This window comes from Python bivittatus, unplaced genomic scaffold, assembly GCF_059951505.1.
Source record: "Python bivittatus isolate LINGU-HERP-01145 unplaced genomic scaffold, Pbiv_v1 ctg000480_np1212, whole genome shotgun sequence".
Lineage (NCBI taxonomy): Eukaryota > Metazoa > Chordata > Lepidosauria > Squamata > Pythonidae > Python > Python bivittatus.
Window position 1 is genome coordinate 23,422,667 of NW_028277075.1, and position 19,329 is coordinate 23,441,995.

At 39.2% G+C, this 19,329-nt stretch overlaps 1 protein-coding gene across 2 annotated transcripts in view; it reads right to left on the bottom strand.

Moving 5' to 3' along the window:
* Positions 1 to 19,329, bottom strand: part of PLCB2 (phospholipase C beta 2) — a 72,596-nt gene that overhangs the window by 36,190 nt on the left and 17,077 nt on the right. For both annotated transcript variants that reach the window (XM_088145447.1, XM_088145448.1), the window contains exons 5-14: positions 18,488 to 18,567; positions 17,735 to 17,788; positions 16,303 to 16,378; positions 12,905 to 13,005; positions 12,058 to 12,224; positions 9,975 to 10,121; positions 9,293 to 9,450; positions 2,404 to 2,486; positions 1,412 to 1,496; positions 1,109 to 1,280 (exon numbers count right to left, since the gene is read on the bottom strand). In XM_088145447.1, coding sequence (XP_088001573.1) covers positions 1,109 to 1,280; positions 1,412 to 1,496; positions 2,404 to 2,486; positions 9,293 to 9,450; positions 9,975 to 10,121; positions 12,058 to 12,224; positions 12,905 to 13,005; positions 16,303 to 16,378; positions 17,735 to 17,788; positions 18,488 to 18,567 — 1,123 coding nt within the window. The remainder of the gene's footprint in view (positions 1 to 1,108; positions 1,281 to 1,411; positions 1,497 to 2,403; positions 2,487 to 9,292; positions 9,451 to 9,974; positions 10,122 to 12,057; positions 12,225 to 12,904; positions 13,006 to 16,302; positions 16,379 to 17,734; positions 17,789 to 18,487; positions 18,568 to 19,329) is intronic.

Here is a 19,329-nt window from a genome sequence, read left to right on the forward strand (position 1 = left end):
ATCACCTAGAGACAAGGAAGTTCAAAGAAGCACTGGAAATAATAAACCAGCAAATAACAACCATAGCCAAGAAAATCAGCAGATACGAAGCTTGAATTGCACACTACAGGCAGAATCTCCAATTTCAGTCAAATCAGAAACGTTTCTACCAATCCATCAATGGAGAGACTGCAATAAATCAGTCAACACCTGACAAAGAAGAAACAGTGCAGTTCTGGGCACAGCTATGGGACAACCCAAAGAAATATAACAAGAATGCAGCTTGGATGAAGGAGGTGGAGAATGGAAAAAAGAAGCTGAAATGAAATAGCTTGTAATAACAGCAGAAATGATGGAGAAAAGGGTAAAGAAGATCAAGAATTGGTCAGTACCAGGTGAAGAGGAACTACATGGTTTTTGGTTGAAACATCTGATTGGTCTGTACCCACTCATTGCCAGGTATTTTAACAACATACTGCAAGGAAGTGAAATTGAACATTTCATCTTATAGGGATCTTTTATATATAAGAAAATAATTAGTTGTTTCTGAGCCCCTCTCATCATTTTTAATCTACATGTCTTTTGGGATTTGAGTTCACATTTTATTCCTTTACCAACAAATGCAGAAGTAGATGTTGCTCTTTGAAATATAAGTTCACTGAATGACTTTGGGATGTTACTAACTCTCAATCCAACTTACCCAACAAGATTGTTGTTGTGGGGAAAAAAGGAGGAGAGAGTGCTAAGTACATCTTGAACACCTAACATTACCTTATATAGTTCTATCATTAGTCTTTCGTTTTGTTAAAGAGAATCAGACTTTTATACACCTCCTTGCTGGTATGTCCTCTAAGACCTCCATAACACATATTTTTGAAACCATGATGCTGTTTACGTTGTCTTGTAGATATTCCTGAATTCCTATTCCAGGCTAAAAAAACACCTGAAAGGCCAGCCTTATCTCTTGTAATAATCTTCCTTAACCTGAATGTTTTCAGATGTTTTGGGATGACAATTCTCACAGTTCCTGGGCAGGTATTTGCCCATGTTGTCTGGAAATTCTGGAAATTGTAGTCCCAACACATCTGGAGGAAACCAAGTTTGGAAAGGCTGTCATATAATATGATACCTGTGCTATCCTTATCTATTGGTGTGGGTTGTTCTGTGACTTCATCCTCCAGACTCTTCCTCTTCTTCAGAATATCTTGGTTCTCCCCAGGCATGAATTGGTTCTTCTTGTTCTTAATCAAGATTTTCCCCATGAGATCCTGAGGACTTGGCAATGGAACTCCTGGTTTTAGCTACCAAAGAAAGAAACAAAGAAATAAGCCAAGTTATTTCATATGATTCCTCATATTAACACAGAATGCAGATGGGCAGGATAAGTGCACCCCAATCACTGTTTAACTATTTAATTTTCTTATTCACTTACTGGAAATTTTTCCAGTGGTTCTGTCAACAGCATGTCCCCAAAGATGGTTCTGCAGTATTCAGCCATCTTAGCCTGCTGCTTAGGTCTAAAAGAAAGTACAAGAAATAAATAAGTTATGAAAAACTAAGCTTGGCATCATCCCTGCTTTACACTTTTTACTCCATGTTTCTATTCTAGCATGTGCAAGACTGTTCTAAATTTACTATCCCAGAAACTTATTGATTTTGCTTTAAACTCTGGTCTGCACCTCCACCCTACCACATCTCATGCTTGCCATTGCATGGTAACCATTTTAAAAATGTCCTTAAAATTATTTAGAGTTAATATAAGATTTTTTCTCTCTTTCTTAGTTATTAAGTAATTTAACTATCACACTGCTGTGTTCCACATTAATTTGGGTGGAATACCCTTCCCAGATCCATTTTTAAAAGACTCATTTGCTGGGAAATCTGGGAATAATGGTGCCAAGGCATATGGGAGGGAAGACTGGATGAGAATTTCCTTTTATTTATAAACATGCATTGGAAAAGAAAAGGTAGTTCTCAAGTTTTACCATCTCTTGATTGTGAATCCTGATTAGCCTTTCAAGATCTGACCGAGCATCAAACTGAAAGAAGAACTTCAAGAGACAACTCGCAGTTGGAGAGAGGATGTTTATCAGCTGCAAAGTAGCATGGCACACAGACACATACACACTCCTTTCTCATGTGATTGACTGGCATTCTGCAGGACTATTGTGTTTTTCTTTTAAAAAATAGGCCACCATTAACCATGCACTCTAAAAGTGTACATTTATTTAAAATAAAAGTTTGGCAAGCATCAGTCACTCTCAAATTTGTGTTTTACTCTCCTCATTGTTTGATTTGCTAGAAGGTTACTAATAACATTGCAGCAAGAATTAATTTATCCTGACTGAATATACTCCTCCCCATTTCCAGGTTATCAAAACACAGATTCAATCCTTTCCCACTGAGCGAGATCCTAATACTCACAAATCCACATGGTTCTCAAAAGACAGGATTACTGGGTAGGGAGAGGTTTTAAAAGCACTTTCTGCAATAGCGTCAATTGCATCCTGTATGAGACGAGAGCAAGAGTGAGAGAGAGAGCAATTTAATTGAATGTTTGCATAGGGAAAAGAAACCTACATCATTCAAATGCTGATGAACATCTCTCATAATTGATGTGCTGGGTGGTCCTGGTGAGAATTTTAGTTCAGCAATATCTGGAAAACCACTGATTGCTCACCTATGGTGGAAAGCCTTCATATATATAACGACCCCAAATCAGTAATATGTGCAGGCTCACGTGGGAATTATCAGTGCAATTTTTATTTATTTATTTATTTATTATTAAATTTGTATGCAATACAACAGTATCAGTGCAATACTGTACAATGATCAGTTGCCTGGAAGTCCCTGAGTTTCTAGTACCATGAGAACAGTCATTTATAGACAGACTCCTGATGTTAGAGGACAAGACACTGTGACCACAAGTGAAATGGAGAATCCCATAATATCCATAATTGGGAAATATTTAACAGGGAGTGGGTAGTGTAATGCCTGATTGTATTGAGAATATGTTTAAAGTATGATTATTTTACACCTTAATTGCTATGTGGTGAGAACTGAAGAAGTGCAACCATTTTCCAAAGATTTGGGGAAAAATGTATTTTTTGGGGGAAAAAAACCACTGGCAATTACTTTGTAACATTTGGAATTATTTTCAAATACATAAATGTACCAAAATACAGAGATGGGCAGTTTTAAAACCAGCAACTGATATTTATGTCCTCTTACACTTTTGTAGCCTGAAATTGCAGTTAAGCTCACCCAACTTTAGCCGGATCACATCTCAGCCTAACTTAAGATGCAACCATCACAACAATCTACTTGCATTTTATAATGACCTATTCCTTACCAAAAATTGAACACTATGATGACGGGGTCCATGGTCAAATTTATTGTTAAAGCTAATAGCCTTAACCATAGTCTGCAGACCTACAGACTTAGCCATGGTGTGGGAATGGCAGCAAAGGAAAGGATGTTTGCAACAGCATTTTTTCACCTCCTAAGGAGCACCAAAGCTTATTTTCAAAATGAAAATGCTGTGGGAAGAATTAGCTGACAACTGAACCTACATACAGCTGCCTTTTTGTTTAATAAATTAAAAAGTGGAAAGGAAGTATTTACTGGCTAACCACACCAAAGGCGGCTAGGATGCTAATTGGGTAGAGGTTCCATCAAACTACCCTTATTTGTGGTGAGATATATATGCATAGAATGAATGAACACAGTTCTTAGGAAAGGGGTGGAATGTGGGAGGAGAGGCATCCTTTTAAAAAGCTGATATCGTTAACAAAATATTCCCACTAAAGAGTTGTAGCCTTCTGCTAATCTTGAATCTGTAAACTGTGGCCTTAGGCAAAGGGGAAATCCAGAACATCCCATTGTCCTTATGAGAAACCTAGGACAGGATGGGGAGCCACAGTCTGGATGGAATATGGCAAACAGACTGGCTCCAGGATGACAAAGGAGTGAGACAAAGCTGTATACTCTCTCCTTGTTCATTCAACCTTTATGCTGAATATATATTAAGGGAAGCTGGATTGGAAGAAGATGAGTGTGGTTTTAAAACTGGAGGAAGAAATATCAATAACCTGTGCTATGCTGATGCCTCTACTCCGATAGCTGAAATTGCAAATGACCTGCAAACTCTAGTTATAAAAGTCAAAGAGCACAGTGAAAAAAATGGGACTATGATTAAATGCAGTCACCCATTGGGGGAGATGGGCAGCATACAAATTTACAAATAAACAAACAAACAAACAAATAAATAAATAAATAAATGTAAAGACTAAATTTATTTATTTATTAATAACAAATAAATAAATAAATAAATAAAAATAAAGACTAAACTAATGACAACAGATACAGCCTTAGAAATGACAACAAATATGTTGAAGTTTAGCTTCTATCTTTTAGGATTGAATATAAACAGTAAAGAGATCAGCAGTTGAGAAATACGCAGCAGAGTAGCATTTGGCAGGGCAGCAACGAAGGCACTGAAAAATATATTCAGATGCTATGATGTGACCAGAATCATGGGGGCATTTGATCTGGTCTGGCAGAGCTGTTTGTACATTCTTAATATTCTAATGAGATGGGATTTGTCAAGCTAGGCCTCTGAGGACTGCTTGATTTGATTATGTGCCAGATCAAAGACCTACCCCCCAGCACTCAGTTTCCTATAGAGGCCAAATGGATTATTATGAGTCGTCCATAAGCAGGTCAGGAGCTGAATTGTTGTTCCCCAGTTATCCCAGATTGATATTAAAATGTCTCATTCTGGAAGCATCATAATAAAGAGCTACACTAATTCTCTATTAATGTGTTTAACCCCTCTTTAAAGCCATCTCTGTTGTTGGTCTGTCCTTATATTGTATAATTTAACTTGCTGCTATATGAATAATGTTTTTGCTTGTTCCACCACTCACTTTCTTTGGACAGTCATGCATTATGAGATACCATTATGTATTTTTTTTATCTGGAAATAATATTTTTGTGAAACCTCTCTGCAACTGTCATTTATTAATTTATTTTTCCTACTCCAACACTGTAAATGATAGTTCTTGGTAATATTGCTTGATATATCATTATCTGCCTTCTCCTTCTGTAGCTCCAGCCATTGATTGACATCATTTTAAACAGGACATTTATCTTCTGTGGGTAAACTGAGTCTCATTATGCAACAGCTGTAATTCCAAATGAATTTTATCAGAAAGTAACAAAAGCCAAAGAATGGGATCAAAGCAATAACTGGAACATGCTTATAAGTTATTATGAAAGACAGGCCAAGATGGTGAGCTTCAATTCATAAAGCCACCAAGAGTCAACTGTACTGAATGGCCCATAACTTTGAATTGTCTTTTGCAGAACAACTTTTAACTGAACAAGCAGTTGATCGTGGATGCAGGATCCCGCCTCTTGACGTGATCTGATTCCAAAGGAAACTGCTGTAGGTTCAAATCAGGAGAGATCCACCTCTTTCCACCCACAAGTTATTTTGGAGAGGAAAACAAAATAGGAAGGAAGGGGAGAGGGGAATATCCAAATGTTATATAACCTATAATGAAAAGTACATGCTGTGCTAACGGCCTGTAATTCCTTTTCAAGTTTCATTGTTGTGGTGCAGAGCAATCATTCCCTGTAATTATAGCTCCAGTCAAGCACAATAGCTTCTATTTGCTCTGTACATTGCGTGGTCCTGTGTCATGGTAATTGTGATGTCATAAGATGGAGAATGTGAAATTATTAATACCAAAAACTACAACCATGTTAATCATTTAAAGGGTCATTTTATTCTTTTCCTTGCTGTTTCAACTACAGCTGAAGGTTGTAACCTGCGGAGTAACTTCCTTTCAGAATTTTTGGGCCAAAAGAGAACTTTGAACACTTGAAGGGGTAATAAGAAAGATCAAGATTCTGATCATTTAAATATATAGTTGTATCACTGTTTATGCATGCATCACTGCTGTAATACATGGATCTTAAGCACCCTTATTTGAATTGCTGTGTCTTGTGTGTCTTGATTACAGTAATGTCAAAGTACTGCTGTGCAGAACACAAAAAGTAGCACAAATCTTTAAAAAAGATGAAAATCATTCTTCATTTAGGCAAAAATTGAAATGAACTAAAGATATGTTTATGCAAAGAAATCGAGGAAAACAATAGAATGGGGAAGACTAGAGATCTCTACAAGAAAATTGGAGATATGAAAGGAACATTTAGTGTAAAGATGGGCATGATAAAGGACAAAAAAGGCAGGGACCTAACAGAAGCAGAAGAGATTAAGAAGAGGTGGCAAGAGTACACAGAAGAACTATACAAGAAAGATCTTAATGTCCCTGATGTCCATGCTGGTGTGATCACTGACCTTGAGCCAGACATCCTAGAGAGTGAAGTCAAGTGGGCCTTAGGAAGCATTGCTAACAACAAAGCTAGTGGAGATGTCAGTATTCCAGCTGAGTTATTTAAAATACTAAAAGACGATGGTGTTAAAGTGCTGCACTCAATATGCCAGCAAGTTTGGAAAACGCAATAGTGGCCACGGGATTGGAAAAGGTCAGTTTACGTTCCAATTCCAAAGAAGGGCAATGCCAAAGAATGCTCAAACTATCGCACAATTGCACTCATTTCGCATGCTAGCAAGGTTATGCTCAAAATCCTACAAGCTAGGCTTCAGCAATACATGAACCGAGAACTACCGGATGTACAAACTGGGTTTCGAAGAGGCAGAGGAACTAGAGATCAAATCGCCAACATTCGCTGGATCATGGAGAAAGCACGAGAATTCCAGAAAAATATCTATTTCTGCTTCATTGACTATGCAAAAGCCTTTGATTGTGTGGATCACAACAAACTCTGGTAAATTCTTAAAGAGATGGGAGTACCAGACCACCTTACCTGTCTCCTGAGAAATCTGTATGTGGGCCAAGAAGCAACAGTTAGAACCGGTCATGGAACAACCGATTGGTTCAAAATAGGGAAAGGTGTACGACAAGGCTGTATACTGTCACCCTGCTTATTCAACCTATATGCAGAGTACATCATGAGAAATGCCAGGCTGGAAGAATCACAAGCCGGAATTAAGATTGCAGGGAGAATCATCAACAACCTCAGATATGCAGACGATACCACCCTAATGGCAGAAAGTGAAGAAGAACTAAAGAGCCTCTTGATGAGGGTGAAAGAGGAGAGTATGAAAGCTGGCTTGAAACTCAACATTAAAAAAACTAAGATCATGGCATCTGGCCCCATCAATTCCTGGCAAATAGAAGGGGTAGAAATGGAAGCAGTAACAGACTTCATTTATTTGGGCTCCAAGATCACTGCAGACGGAGACTGCAGCCATGAAATTAAAAGACGCTTGCTCCTTGGGAGGAAAGCTATGGCAAACCTAGATAGCATATTAAAAAGCAGAGATGTCACCTTGCCGACAAAGATCCGCATAGTCAAAGCTATGGTTTTTCCAGTAGTAATGTATGGATGTGAGAGCTGGACCATAAAGAAGGCTGAGCACCGAAGAATTGATGCCTTTGAACTGTGGTGCTGGAGAAGACTCTTGAGAGTCCCCTGGACTGCTAGGAGGTCAAACCAGTCAATCTTAAAGGAAATCAACCCTGATTGCTCATTGGAAGGATCGATAATGAAGCTCAAGCTCAGATACTTTGGTCACCTAATGTGAAGAGAGATCTCTTTGGAGAAGACCCTGATGCTGGGAAAGATTGAAGGCAAAAGGAGAAGAGGACGGCAGAGGATGAGATGGTTAGATAGCATCACTGAAGCAATGAGCATGAAACTGAGCAAACTCAGGGAGGCAGTGAAGGACAGGAAGGCCTGGCGCGATATGGTTCATGGGGTCACGAAGAGTCGGACACGACTTAACGACTGAACAACAACAAAGATATGTTTAAGATAGGGGATATCTGATTTTGTAGTAGTAAATCAGGATGAATGTAAAAGGATATTGAGGTTGTAATTGATTACTTGCAGAACACAATCCATCTTATTGCATACTCTTCAGTTCTGGGTACAACTGTTGTGTTCCAGATTTTTAAGATCAGTATAGCTAAATGGAAATAGGTCCAGAGGAAGACAACAAAGATAGGCAGCAGTATAGAAAACAAGTCCTATGAGGAAAGGTTTAATAGACTTGGAGCTTATATAAACTTAAGATAAGAAGCATGTGCTGTCTTTGTATGACACACTTAAAATCATTGGGTCCTCAGAAACTGCAGCCCCTGGATACTGCTGCTCTGTGCCAGGCTGGTCTGTAACAAAGTGGTTGTCATCCAGGATCTTAACTTTGATGATGCAGATGACCTGGCATGTATTACCAAGACCCAAGGGGAAAAATCTCTTGCATCCATTCAGAGTTGGACTCCAACTGAACAGGTCTGAGTGAGTTGACTGATGCTTTGTCTAGTCTTGTTATCTGAGAGGCATTTGACCCTACAATTCCTGAGGAAATATACAGGATCTTGAGTTCTATCAACCCAACCACCTGTTTATTAGATCCATGACCTTCCTAGTTGATTAACATTTCATGAGAGGTGACCTTCTTTATGTGAGGAGATGGTTCTGCCTGCCATGAAAGAGGTGGTGGTACACTCCCTCCTAAAAATGCCATAACTGGATCAACTTTTGTCCTGTCTCCCTTCTTTTTCTTGGGATAGTTGCTGAGGAAGTGGCTGGGTTGCCGCTTCAGAGAGCCCTGAAGTAGGTTATCTGGATCCTTTCTAGTTGAGTTTCAGGCTGGGAAATATTACAGTGATGGCACTTGTGGATGACCATATTGTTCTGGACAACCTACAGAGATTAAGAGTGGGAGACATAGTGTTGAGGTTATTTTCCTCCTTTCTCTGGACGAAAGAGAATAGGTGTAGTTGGTATAGGTGGGGAGGAGGAGAGGTGAACCCTTCACCCCCTTACCTGTGGCATGCCTCAGGGTTTGAAACTCTTACCTCTCCTGTTTAATTATCTACATGAAACCACTGGGAGAGGTCATCCTCCAGTATGGGGTCTAATACCATCAGTATGCTGATGATACCCAGTTATACACCTTGATCCTGAGCTGACCAAGTAACGATATCAAGATCATGTCCCAGGGCCTGGAGGATGTGAAGATCTGGATGGGGAAGAACAGGCTTACATTCAACCCTGACAAGATAGAGTGGCTATGAGTTTTCAGTTATCCTGGTATCAAGATTGTCCATCTTTAGTTTGGGATGGGGTTGTACTGTGTCAAATGGAACTGGTATGGCCTCATAGTGCCTAAAGAAAACAAATTAAAAAAAACCCAACAACATCAGACTTGTACCTTGAACAGTATTTCAGTTGTCATAGTGTACCCATGGGTGATGATAGGCTCCTCATCTGGAGGACGTCCCTTCCAGCAATCAAGTTCCACACAGCGACAACCAGCCAAGAGAGTTTGGCGATACATTTCAGGGGATGAGATTCCAGAAAATTGTCCAGCTGTTAAAAAAAAAGGAAGAAAAAAAAGAGACATGTGCATAAAGTATTAATAGAACCATAAAACAATAACCAGTAAAAATTTATCACAAATAAGAAAAGATTAAAAGATAGGGAGGGCAGCAACTGGAAAGTGGGTACCAGGGTGTGTGAGTGTAAGTATGAGTGAGTGTGTAGGTATGTATTTGCAGCATGTGTGTGTGTCTCATTAATGTAGGAGAAGAGAGGGACAATGATTTTTCAGCAGGCAGATACATTAGGTGATATGTAAGTTATAAGCATTCAATAGGATTATAGACATCTATCCAATTATATCAGATTGTGATTCATTTTGCCTATTTTCTTTGATAAACAATGGCTAGATCTTGGATTATTACCTTTCATAGCACCTGTTACCTGGTCTTTTTTAAATTGGCAGAACCAGGGAATTTGGGGAATTGTGGTCCTAACATATATGAAAGTTGAGAAGTTGGAGAAAATTATCATTACTGGGACCAATGAGCGTGTCTTGGTATATAACACCATACCTGTTAGGTAAGTGTTGTGGGATGAGTTGATGAAATAGTGGGAGAGTGGCTGGTTCATATCTTGGTACAGCAACAGTTTGTCCTGTGATACGATGCTGTTTTCAGGGCCACACAGGAACCAAACCATTCCCTCAGGAGACAGCTGTCCTGCAGGAGCAAACAGTAGTATTGTGACTGGGAGTGGAATTCAAGGCCTTGACTTTGAATCAGGGATAGGTACCTTGCTGCCCTCCAGAAGTTTTGTATTTCTATTCCCATTAGCCTCAGCCAGCGTGGCCAGTGACAAGGGAGTTATAGTATAAAACTGCTGGAGGAAACTAGGTTGCCTGCCCCTGCCTTGGATGCTCCAACCACAGCCATGGTGCTTTACTTTGACCTAAAACCAAAAGCAATAGAGGTATGATTGTTGTGAGTTATGATTGTTTCATAACTTTTATTCCCATTTAATCTGCTGGAGATTCCTTGTTTAGCCATCTTCACCGACTTCCAGAATGTTTTGCTTTTAATTTCCATCAAGATTGTCCTCCAGTTTCTCTGCCTGTTTCAATTTTCACCATTCTTTGTTCTGCTTGACTACATTCTTTGCAACTATCTTTTTCTTTCTATCCACATTATACAATATCTTTCTCTCATCCTCATTTTTGCACAGTCTTTCTCATATGCAATTTTCTTAACCACAGTCTTTTTCACTTCGTCATTCTATCAAATCTTTTTGGTCATATTCCCATTCATCTAACTTCACATGCTTCCATGGCACTCTGTAACTTAATTCTTCTCAGTCTGTTCCAAGGAGTAAATACTCTCCATTTACTTACATTCACTTTATATTTATTCTATTGGGAGGGTAATCTATTTGCTGATGCATTTTCATACTGGACTAATACTGTCTCTTCCTGCAAATGTTGTTGTACTTTAACCATTGTTTCTTTTACCTCTTTCCTTTTCTTCCATGTCCATTTTTTCCCAAAAGCCACTCTTGACACTATCCAAACAAGAATCACCTTGTTCAATGAAGTCACTAAACCATTTACAAAGTATCCAGAATGTTTATAAAGTATTTTAAATTCAGTGGATAATATCCTCTCTCCAAATACTTTTTAGAGAACGTCATAAACATTAATTATTAATTACCATAAGACTCTTTTTAAAAAAAGCATACGGGTAGTCCTTGTTTAGCGACCACAATTGGAACTCAGGCATTAAGTGAAGTGGTCGCTAAGTGAAAAATCATGTGACCACTACTGTGCTTATGATCTTACTTCAGCTTTCCTTTGCTTTACAGAACTGCAAAGGTCGTAAATGCAAGGATTGGCTGTAAAATTAGTTTTTCATCACTGTTGTACCTGCAAATGGACACTAAACGAGGCAGTCACTAAATGAGGACTACCCATATTAAGGTTTTTTTGTTTCTATGTTCACAGGATTACATATCATAATGTAAGTGATCTTCATCTTGATGATGACTACCTGCTTGCTTATAGCCAATTATAGATTTTAAGAAGCTTGAGGCAAATTATTTAAGAATACAAAGAAAATGCAAACAACATGAATAAAATCTTTAATCAAGAATTACATGTACACCAAGTAAATATGGAAATAATTTCTCTCTTTTAGCAATTGTATTTCATACCCTCCTCCAACCTATTGGCTGTTAATTTTTTTTGGCTGATGAGGAGAGAAGAAAGCTACATAGAAGCATTCCACAATGTTAAAACTATAGTATCTTCTTTCTGGGAAAAGAGAAGTATTACTGGAGAGAAGGCCAACTAGTATTTGATGGCATACCATGAAGGTATGGACTTCACAGGACTCCTTTTCCTTAATAGGTCTTGCAGTTGTTCTATTGACATTTGGGAGGCAGTTCAGCAATATATTACCAAACTACCAAATATCTGTGTATGTGTGTGTGTGGTATGTATATGTGTATTGATACTCAAACAAGCATACATGAACGCATTCACTACTGCTTTATGCTTCCTACCCTGTTCAACATCCACATAGGAAATGGACAGTGTGAAGCACCTCTGTTGTCTCTATAGGCTTGGGATGATGACAAAACCTAATTCTAATAGAAAAGACTTACCTCTCTGAATATTCATCCCACTGGGCTCATATTTTTCTATGAGACCCTGCACTCTATCTGGTTTGGCAGGAGGGAAAAGCGTGTCATTGAGGTGGGAATTTCGCTGTTTCTTGTTGATAAATTTTGTCAAGTGATCTTTCGTCATGTATGGCTTGGCTTTTGAATGGCTAAGGAGAAACAATGAAGAAGAGTGTCTTTAGGTGTCCCTGGAAAATTCCCCCCTTAGTAGCAAGGCAACTTTCAATTTTTTATAATATTGAACAAGCTTGTTCCATCGTATCCTTTCCTTACATTGCAGATTTAGTTTCAGCACTACAAAATATGAAACAATTGGTACAAAAATAAAGTTCAGTATAAAGTGCTTTCTTTATCAACCTGAAACTTTCCCCACCATCTGCAAAGTGAACAACTAAGAACTGAACAACTAACACCCATAAAGAATACCCTTTGTAGATAAAATGGGATATAATAGAAGATACTAAGTCAGTCTTCCCAATCTGCTCCCTTTGAATCTGTTGAACTACAATTCTCACCCTCAACAGCCAGCATGGCTGGTAGGATGGGATCTGGAAGAGGAATAATGCAGCATATCTGAAAGTCATCAGACTGGGAATAGTTCATCTCAATAATCTTTGTGGCTGAAGTTAACAAACCAATCTGATGAAATGGGAATAGTCTTTTCATCCAGCAAAAAAATGCCAGTTGACACAGAATGCGAATACAGAATCCCAAAAGTCTAATACGAAGCCAACCAAACACTAGGCACAAGAGGTGCTGAAGGATAAGAACTGTGCTAGATTTCAGTGGACTCATCCAGACTCCCTTTACCCACACTATAAAAGCTTACTGTGAGGTAAATATTTCATCAATATCTGGCCGAGGACATAGGTTCATCAGGAATGTCTTAAACACTGCTTCAGGAAAGTCCTCTGGGTTGATGCCATCATTCTGGAAATGAAAGAGCAACTCATGATGAGATGTATCAATATATTCTGAGTTATAAAGGATGACCTCTAACATGGAAGTCTTTCTCCTTGGCTAAATATGACAACCAGGTTGTAATATGACCTAGAACACACAAAAGCTGCATATGATTATTTTTTTTTTTTTTGTCTGCGCTCAGTCATTACTGACCCTGCAGTGACTGCTTTGGACGAGTCCTTTGCAGTTTTCAAGGCAATTGTTTCGGAAGTGGTTTGCCAGAGCCTCCTTCCTAGAGCAGAGCCCAGCTGGCGAGTGCAGGAGGCGAGGCTTCCGTTGCTTCACGCCCTTTTCGGGCAAGCGTGGTTTCGCGCTTACCGGCAGCTGCTCCCGACTCCCGTGCAAGCGCCACCAGCATTTTTCCTCCCACTGGAGTGAGAGTACCCATTTATCTACTCACATGAGTTTTCGAACTGTTGGGTTGTCAGGAGCTGGGGAGGAAACAGGAGCTCACCCTGTTTAGCACAATGGGCAGTGTGGTGCTATGGTAGAGTGTTGTCATTTATGAGCCCCTCTACATGTGGTGTTTTTAAAAGTGCTATGCTGCTATGGTCCCATTACCTCAATGAGTTGCTGCAGCCCTTTTCTCACTGAGCTGATTAGCTTCTGATTTAACTCTGGCACAGCAGGAAATGCTGCAAAAGCAGTTCTGTAGTAGTACTACTAGTGACAGGAAGCATATTGTTTTCTATCAGTGAGAATTTGTATTTTATCCTGGTTGCTTGGCTCACCAACCTGGTTAGCTCGTGGGAAGTACTGGGCATTGCAAGGATGGCAGCAGCGAGGACATTCATGAAACAGTGCAAACTTGCTTCTGAGGGTTTAAAGGGTGAAGATGGTGGCTGCATACAAGGGCGCTACATATAACTAGACTTTTCTAACTTGTTATTTTACAGAAGTTTGTGGACTCCCAAAATTATTAGCTATAATTCAAGAATTTGAGACGATGCAGTTCAACACATCTGAAAAGACACTAGGTTGGAGGAGAGTGGTACAAAAGCTTGTTGTAAATGCCATATTCCAGATGGCAGGCTCACATGCATAGTCTACCTCCTCATGAGTAAGAAATGGCTGTTTGTCATGTGCACAAAGTGAGATATGCCAGCCCACCCTCTGCTGGAGAAAAAAGTGGTTTGATTTAAAAAAAAAATGGTAGAACTCTGGAGGAGTCCATGGAAAGAGGCTAGGTAAGAAATGGGGTTTCCATCTCCCCAACAGTCTCTGTTAAATCATTGGAATATCCCAAGAATATTCTCCAGCTTCTCCCAAGAAAGAGAGGAACATTTGACCTAGAAGTCTTCCATTTCTGTAGAAATAGGTAAAATATACAGCCAGTTGCTTGTGCTGGTTTTTAAAACAATTCTGTTTCCTGTGTGATGCTAAATCTCACTGTGTTTTTTATTTCTATGTACGTCAGCCTTCCAGGTAAACCAGACCAGGAAATCAACTCCACGGGAAGGCTAAGACTACTTTTATTGAGACTGGCTATGATAATAGAATCTTGCAAGCTTGATTGTGCTGTATCTCCCCCTCCTTCTTATAGCTCAAGGTGTTTGCCTGGGCTGCTTCCAAATGTTATTTCATTCTGGATATGCATCAGCCCCTTTTGCCTAGGCAATGGTTTCTGCATATCTCCATCAAAGTCATCTTCTTTACTCTCTACACCAGTGTTTCTCAACCCCACGCTGGCTGGGAATTCTGGGAGTTGAAGTCTACAAGTCTTCAAGTTGCCAAGGTTGAGAAACACTGCTCTACACCATGCAAGTTATGGTACTGGGTGTTTAATCTCAGGCTTCATCCATACTTCATCGTACTTTTTTAGAATCTCTTGTGATAGGTAATTCGAAATATCTCCAGTCTTTTTATAGTGATGTTAGGCAGAGAAACACCATCTTGTGAACGGTCTGGAGTATTGTATTTTCTTTAGGATGTATATTTTTAACTAGTTTGCAAGTTGCTTTGCATGATCTAGGCATCTTTGTAGTTTTCTTCCACACTGAATCTTTGCATTTTAATATTTAAAGTCAAAAAGGATTTTTAAAAACATTTTATATTTTCTTTCCTTTTTTAAAATAAAGTTTGATTTTATTTAACTTGTATGACATTGGTCTATCTTCCAAGAGAGTGGAGGAAGGGCCAAATCCTCTAGTTATCATGCCTCTATGCTATATAGCCAGGAGGTGGTACTATAGAAATCATTTCAACTTTTATATTTTGACCTTTTAATCTCCAGAAAGGCAGTACAGGTTAAGGCAGAGATCAGGTAAAATGGCCCATGGAAGATAGATGGTGGAAGCAGGAACTACAGAGCTGCTACTCCAAAGCAGAAGGAGGGACCAGGGTATCAATACTCTTGCTACAACACTGAATTAGGAAGTCTTCTGAATTAGAAGTGGTCTGATGGGGAATTGAGAATTACAGGTAGTCATCATTTAGCAACTGCAATTGGGACTGGCAACTCGGCCATTAAGCAAAGTGGTCACTACATGAAAAATCATGTGACTGTGACTGCCTATGATTTTACACAGGACAATGCATACTAACTAGCAATACTGACAAACATGTGACAGAGAGAGATGCTGTGAAGGTCATAAATGTGGGTACTGGTCACAAAGTTACTTTTTCATCACTGTCATAACTGAATGGTTGCTATCTGAGTCCATCACTAAACAAAGACTACCTGTACAGTTATGTCTCTAGGTTATTTGCAGATTGGCAATTGTTTTCAATTCATTATTTGTTAAAATGTTCAACAGTCTTCCCCTCCTTCCGTTTGATACACAGTCTTGTATCAAACTTCTTACTCTTGATACAAACCAATATGAATACATTTACTGACACTCACTTTATTCAGATATTAAGCCTAAATAAAATATGCAAGTTTTTATAGGAGCACAAAGGTATATTCACTGGTTTCAGTAGTCCTAGTGATCCCATACATGCTGCTTGTACCCATTTAGTTCCGGACCTGTCAGGTTAAGTCTCGAATTCTGAAAAGGAATTCCATCTGTATTCACTGGAATATGGGTAGAAGACTCCCTTTAGATGAAGCTGGATAGAATCCCTTTTTCAGACGTGGCTGCTCAGCTTAGCAAAGTTTTGTGCTGAAGGGGCAGAACCATTTGCTCAGGAGCCCTGATGAATAAGTCCAGCCTATGGAAATCTGTTTACTACATAATTTACACACCTTGTTCAGGATTAAATTCCAATTCAATCTGTGAGTTCTGGGCTATGTAAAAGTAAGAAAAAAAAATAATTACTGACCTTCCCCTTTGGAAGATGACAGGCACTTAATGCTGCTTCTACCCTTTTTCTGTCTGCAGGAAACATTTGAAAAATACTGAAAAAGAAAGGAAAGATAAATTAAAGACAGAGCCACTCATGGAACACTGCAATGTTCTAGTGGGAAGATTGCCCACAAAGAATAGCTGTTTTTTAAATTTTAAAATTTTTAAATTTATATTCCACATTTATATGGCCACCCATCTCACACAAAGCAACTCTGGCATAACAATAAAATAAACAAAACTGTACTGGAAGGAGAATATTATGCCAGAGTGGAGTTAAACAGCCCCAAACCTTCAGTGTCCAAGGTTAGCTGTTACATTCCTAAAGTGAACAGGGCTGTCAGGCCTAGCCCAAGGAACTCCAAGAGACCATGTAAATTCAGTCCAGCAATGTTTATTAGCTACAACCCCTAGCAAGAATCTTCCCAGACTGAAACCCCAGTTCCCAAGTAATGCCAGCCACAACATTGTGAATTCCTCAGGGAGGTGTCAGTCTCATCCTCTTATCTCTCCCTCTCGCCTCAGGAGATGAAAGAAAATGTTTTTCTCCCTGAGTCTGGCCTTCATAATTCCATTCCATCACAAGGGCTGAGGCTTCTGTGTTTTTGGAGCTGAATGGGGGTTTTATTTGAGAGGATGGAAATATCCAACACATATTTTGTTTGGGCTTTTTTGACAAAGATAAGGTGGGAAATCAAACTTTTGTTTTTTAGTGACTTGCTCTCAAATGTTGTAGTCATGATTTTGGATAGTTCCAGGGGCCACAAAACTAACATCTGAGGCAGCAGTTGGCCTATGTGCTATAAGATGCCACCCTGATTTAATGCATCGCAATAGAAGCACTGAATAGAAAACATAAGAATGCTCTTGCGGTAAACCAGATCAGATCTGATTCTTCATTAAACATTACACAATTATATTTCCAGGAAGAGGGAATATCCATGGTGAACTATGCCACACCTATCATACACACACATACACCAGACATTCACTGTTACTGACAGCAAAGCATCACTGATGTGTCATATTTGTGATATATTTTTAAATGCACTACTTTGCAAAAGATGCCAAGGAAGTAGTACATTTAAAAATCTATCACAAATAGAACACATCAGTGATGCTTTGCTGTTGGTAACAGTGAATATCTGGTGTGTGTGTGTGTGTGTGTGTGTGATCAAACTGCCAAGATGGAATACTCCCCCTGTGTAACAGACTTCTGCATTCCACTGTATTTTGTGGGATTGTGACATTCCTTTTGAAAAATGCTGAATAAATATGCTCTGGGAATAGAGACTAGCTGGTTACAACTTTGCCCAAAGCCCAGTAGGGGCCTATGCCATCGTCACATCTCAGGGCCATTTCAAGACTCAGTGCATCATTGATCACAGCATCATAAACACCATACTCACTTCCTGACAGGAATTTTCCCCTCAGCGTTCAGCTGCAGCTTCAGTTTCACCAGACTGCAGGAAAGGGCAGGATAGATACATTTTCATTAGTTTGCTACCTACAAAGCTGTGGGACAAAAAAGAATGAAGGAAGGTAGCCATTGTGGGGAAAATACTGAAGTAACTCTGGTTTGATTCCCCCAGGAACTGGAGCCTAGAGCCTGTGTGAGTAGAATCAAACTGGTTAAGAGTATCCAAAATAGATACTTAAGATCCAAAAAGACAAGTAAAGTTATATGCTGGAGTACCAAGCCTGGATTTCTAGGCTTTCACAGAGGGGAGAGAAAGAGAAGGAAGGGAATATTCTTCGTCTAGGAAACAGGCAGAAAGGAAGAACTTAAAAGCCTTCAGTCACAGGATAGGAGAGCAGGGACCGGCGAAGAAACAAAGAGGAAGTCCCTTGTTTCCTTCTCCTAATGTCCCAAATGGTCAATAAGACGAAAGATTTCAATGAGTTGATGCTGCTGGGATTGCATCTACATCAGCTACAATATGAAGAAAATGACTACAGAGAATGTCTTGCCCATATTTGGCTGTTGTTCTCTCTTTGAAGGGAGGGGAAGGTTATGTACCTTCCTCCTACAAAAATACAACACTCCTGTGTTTTTGAGTGACCTGCTTTCAGCTTCACTCAACCACCATACCATACCACTAAGACTGACAAGAACCACTTGGAAACACAAGTGGATGAATAACTTATGAATAACTACTTACATTTTCTCCAAGAAAGTGTAGCGGGAAGCATTATATATAAAGGGGTTCCTAACGAAGTCCATGAGGTCATCTGCCCAGTTCTGAAAAATGAAGCCAATGGTGCAAGCTGAAAGACCAAAAATTGTGAAGTGTAATGTCTACATTTCAGTGCAGGAGTGGCAGGGCCAGGCAATATTTCCATATGGAATAAATGCTCATTTTCTATTATTGTTATCCTTTCTAAAGACATGATTCTAATCGATGCCACAATTTGAATCAATGATATTTACTTTCTATGTATTTAAACTAAATGGAACAAATTAACGTATTTCCCCTTCCATCTAAAATGGACGATCACTTTAGTACTCATACTCAGGTATTTGTCTAAATAAATATAGGGTCAATAGATATAAATACCAACTTTGCTTGAAGACAGTTCAGTGCAACCTTCTTGGTTCTTCCTACCATCTTTTGTTTTCATCACAGTCCTATGAGGAGGGTTTGGCTAAGACATCAGGAGTGTCTCAAGGCCATGAAGGGAACTCATAGCTGGGTGGGGATTTGAATATGAAAGTAATCAGGCCTAGCCTAACCACTATATTACACTGGTATTGGGTTTATTTAACTTTTAAAACAATCTTGGTCCATTTTTGCCCATGGCTCTATTCTGTGAAATACTTTAGGGTGGAAACGCACATAAATACCCTGTAAACCTCATGCCCAAGCTAGATTAAAACCAAAGTCTGCCATCTCTAATGCCCTTTAGGCATAATTTCAACTGGTTCTCTCACATATGGTACTGTGTGGCTATTTTGGTTAGCTTTTTGCTTGCATAAACCTCTAGAATAGTTAAGGAACATTAT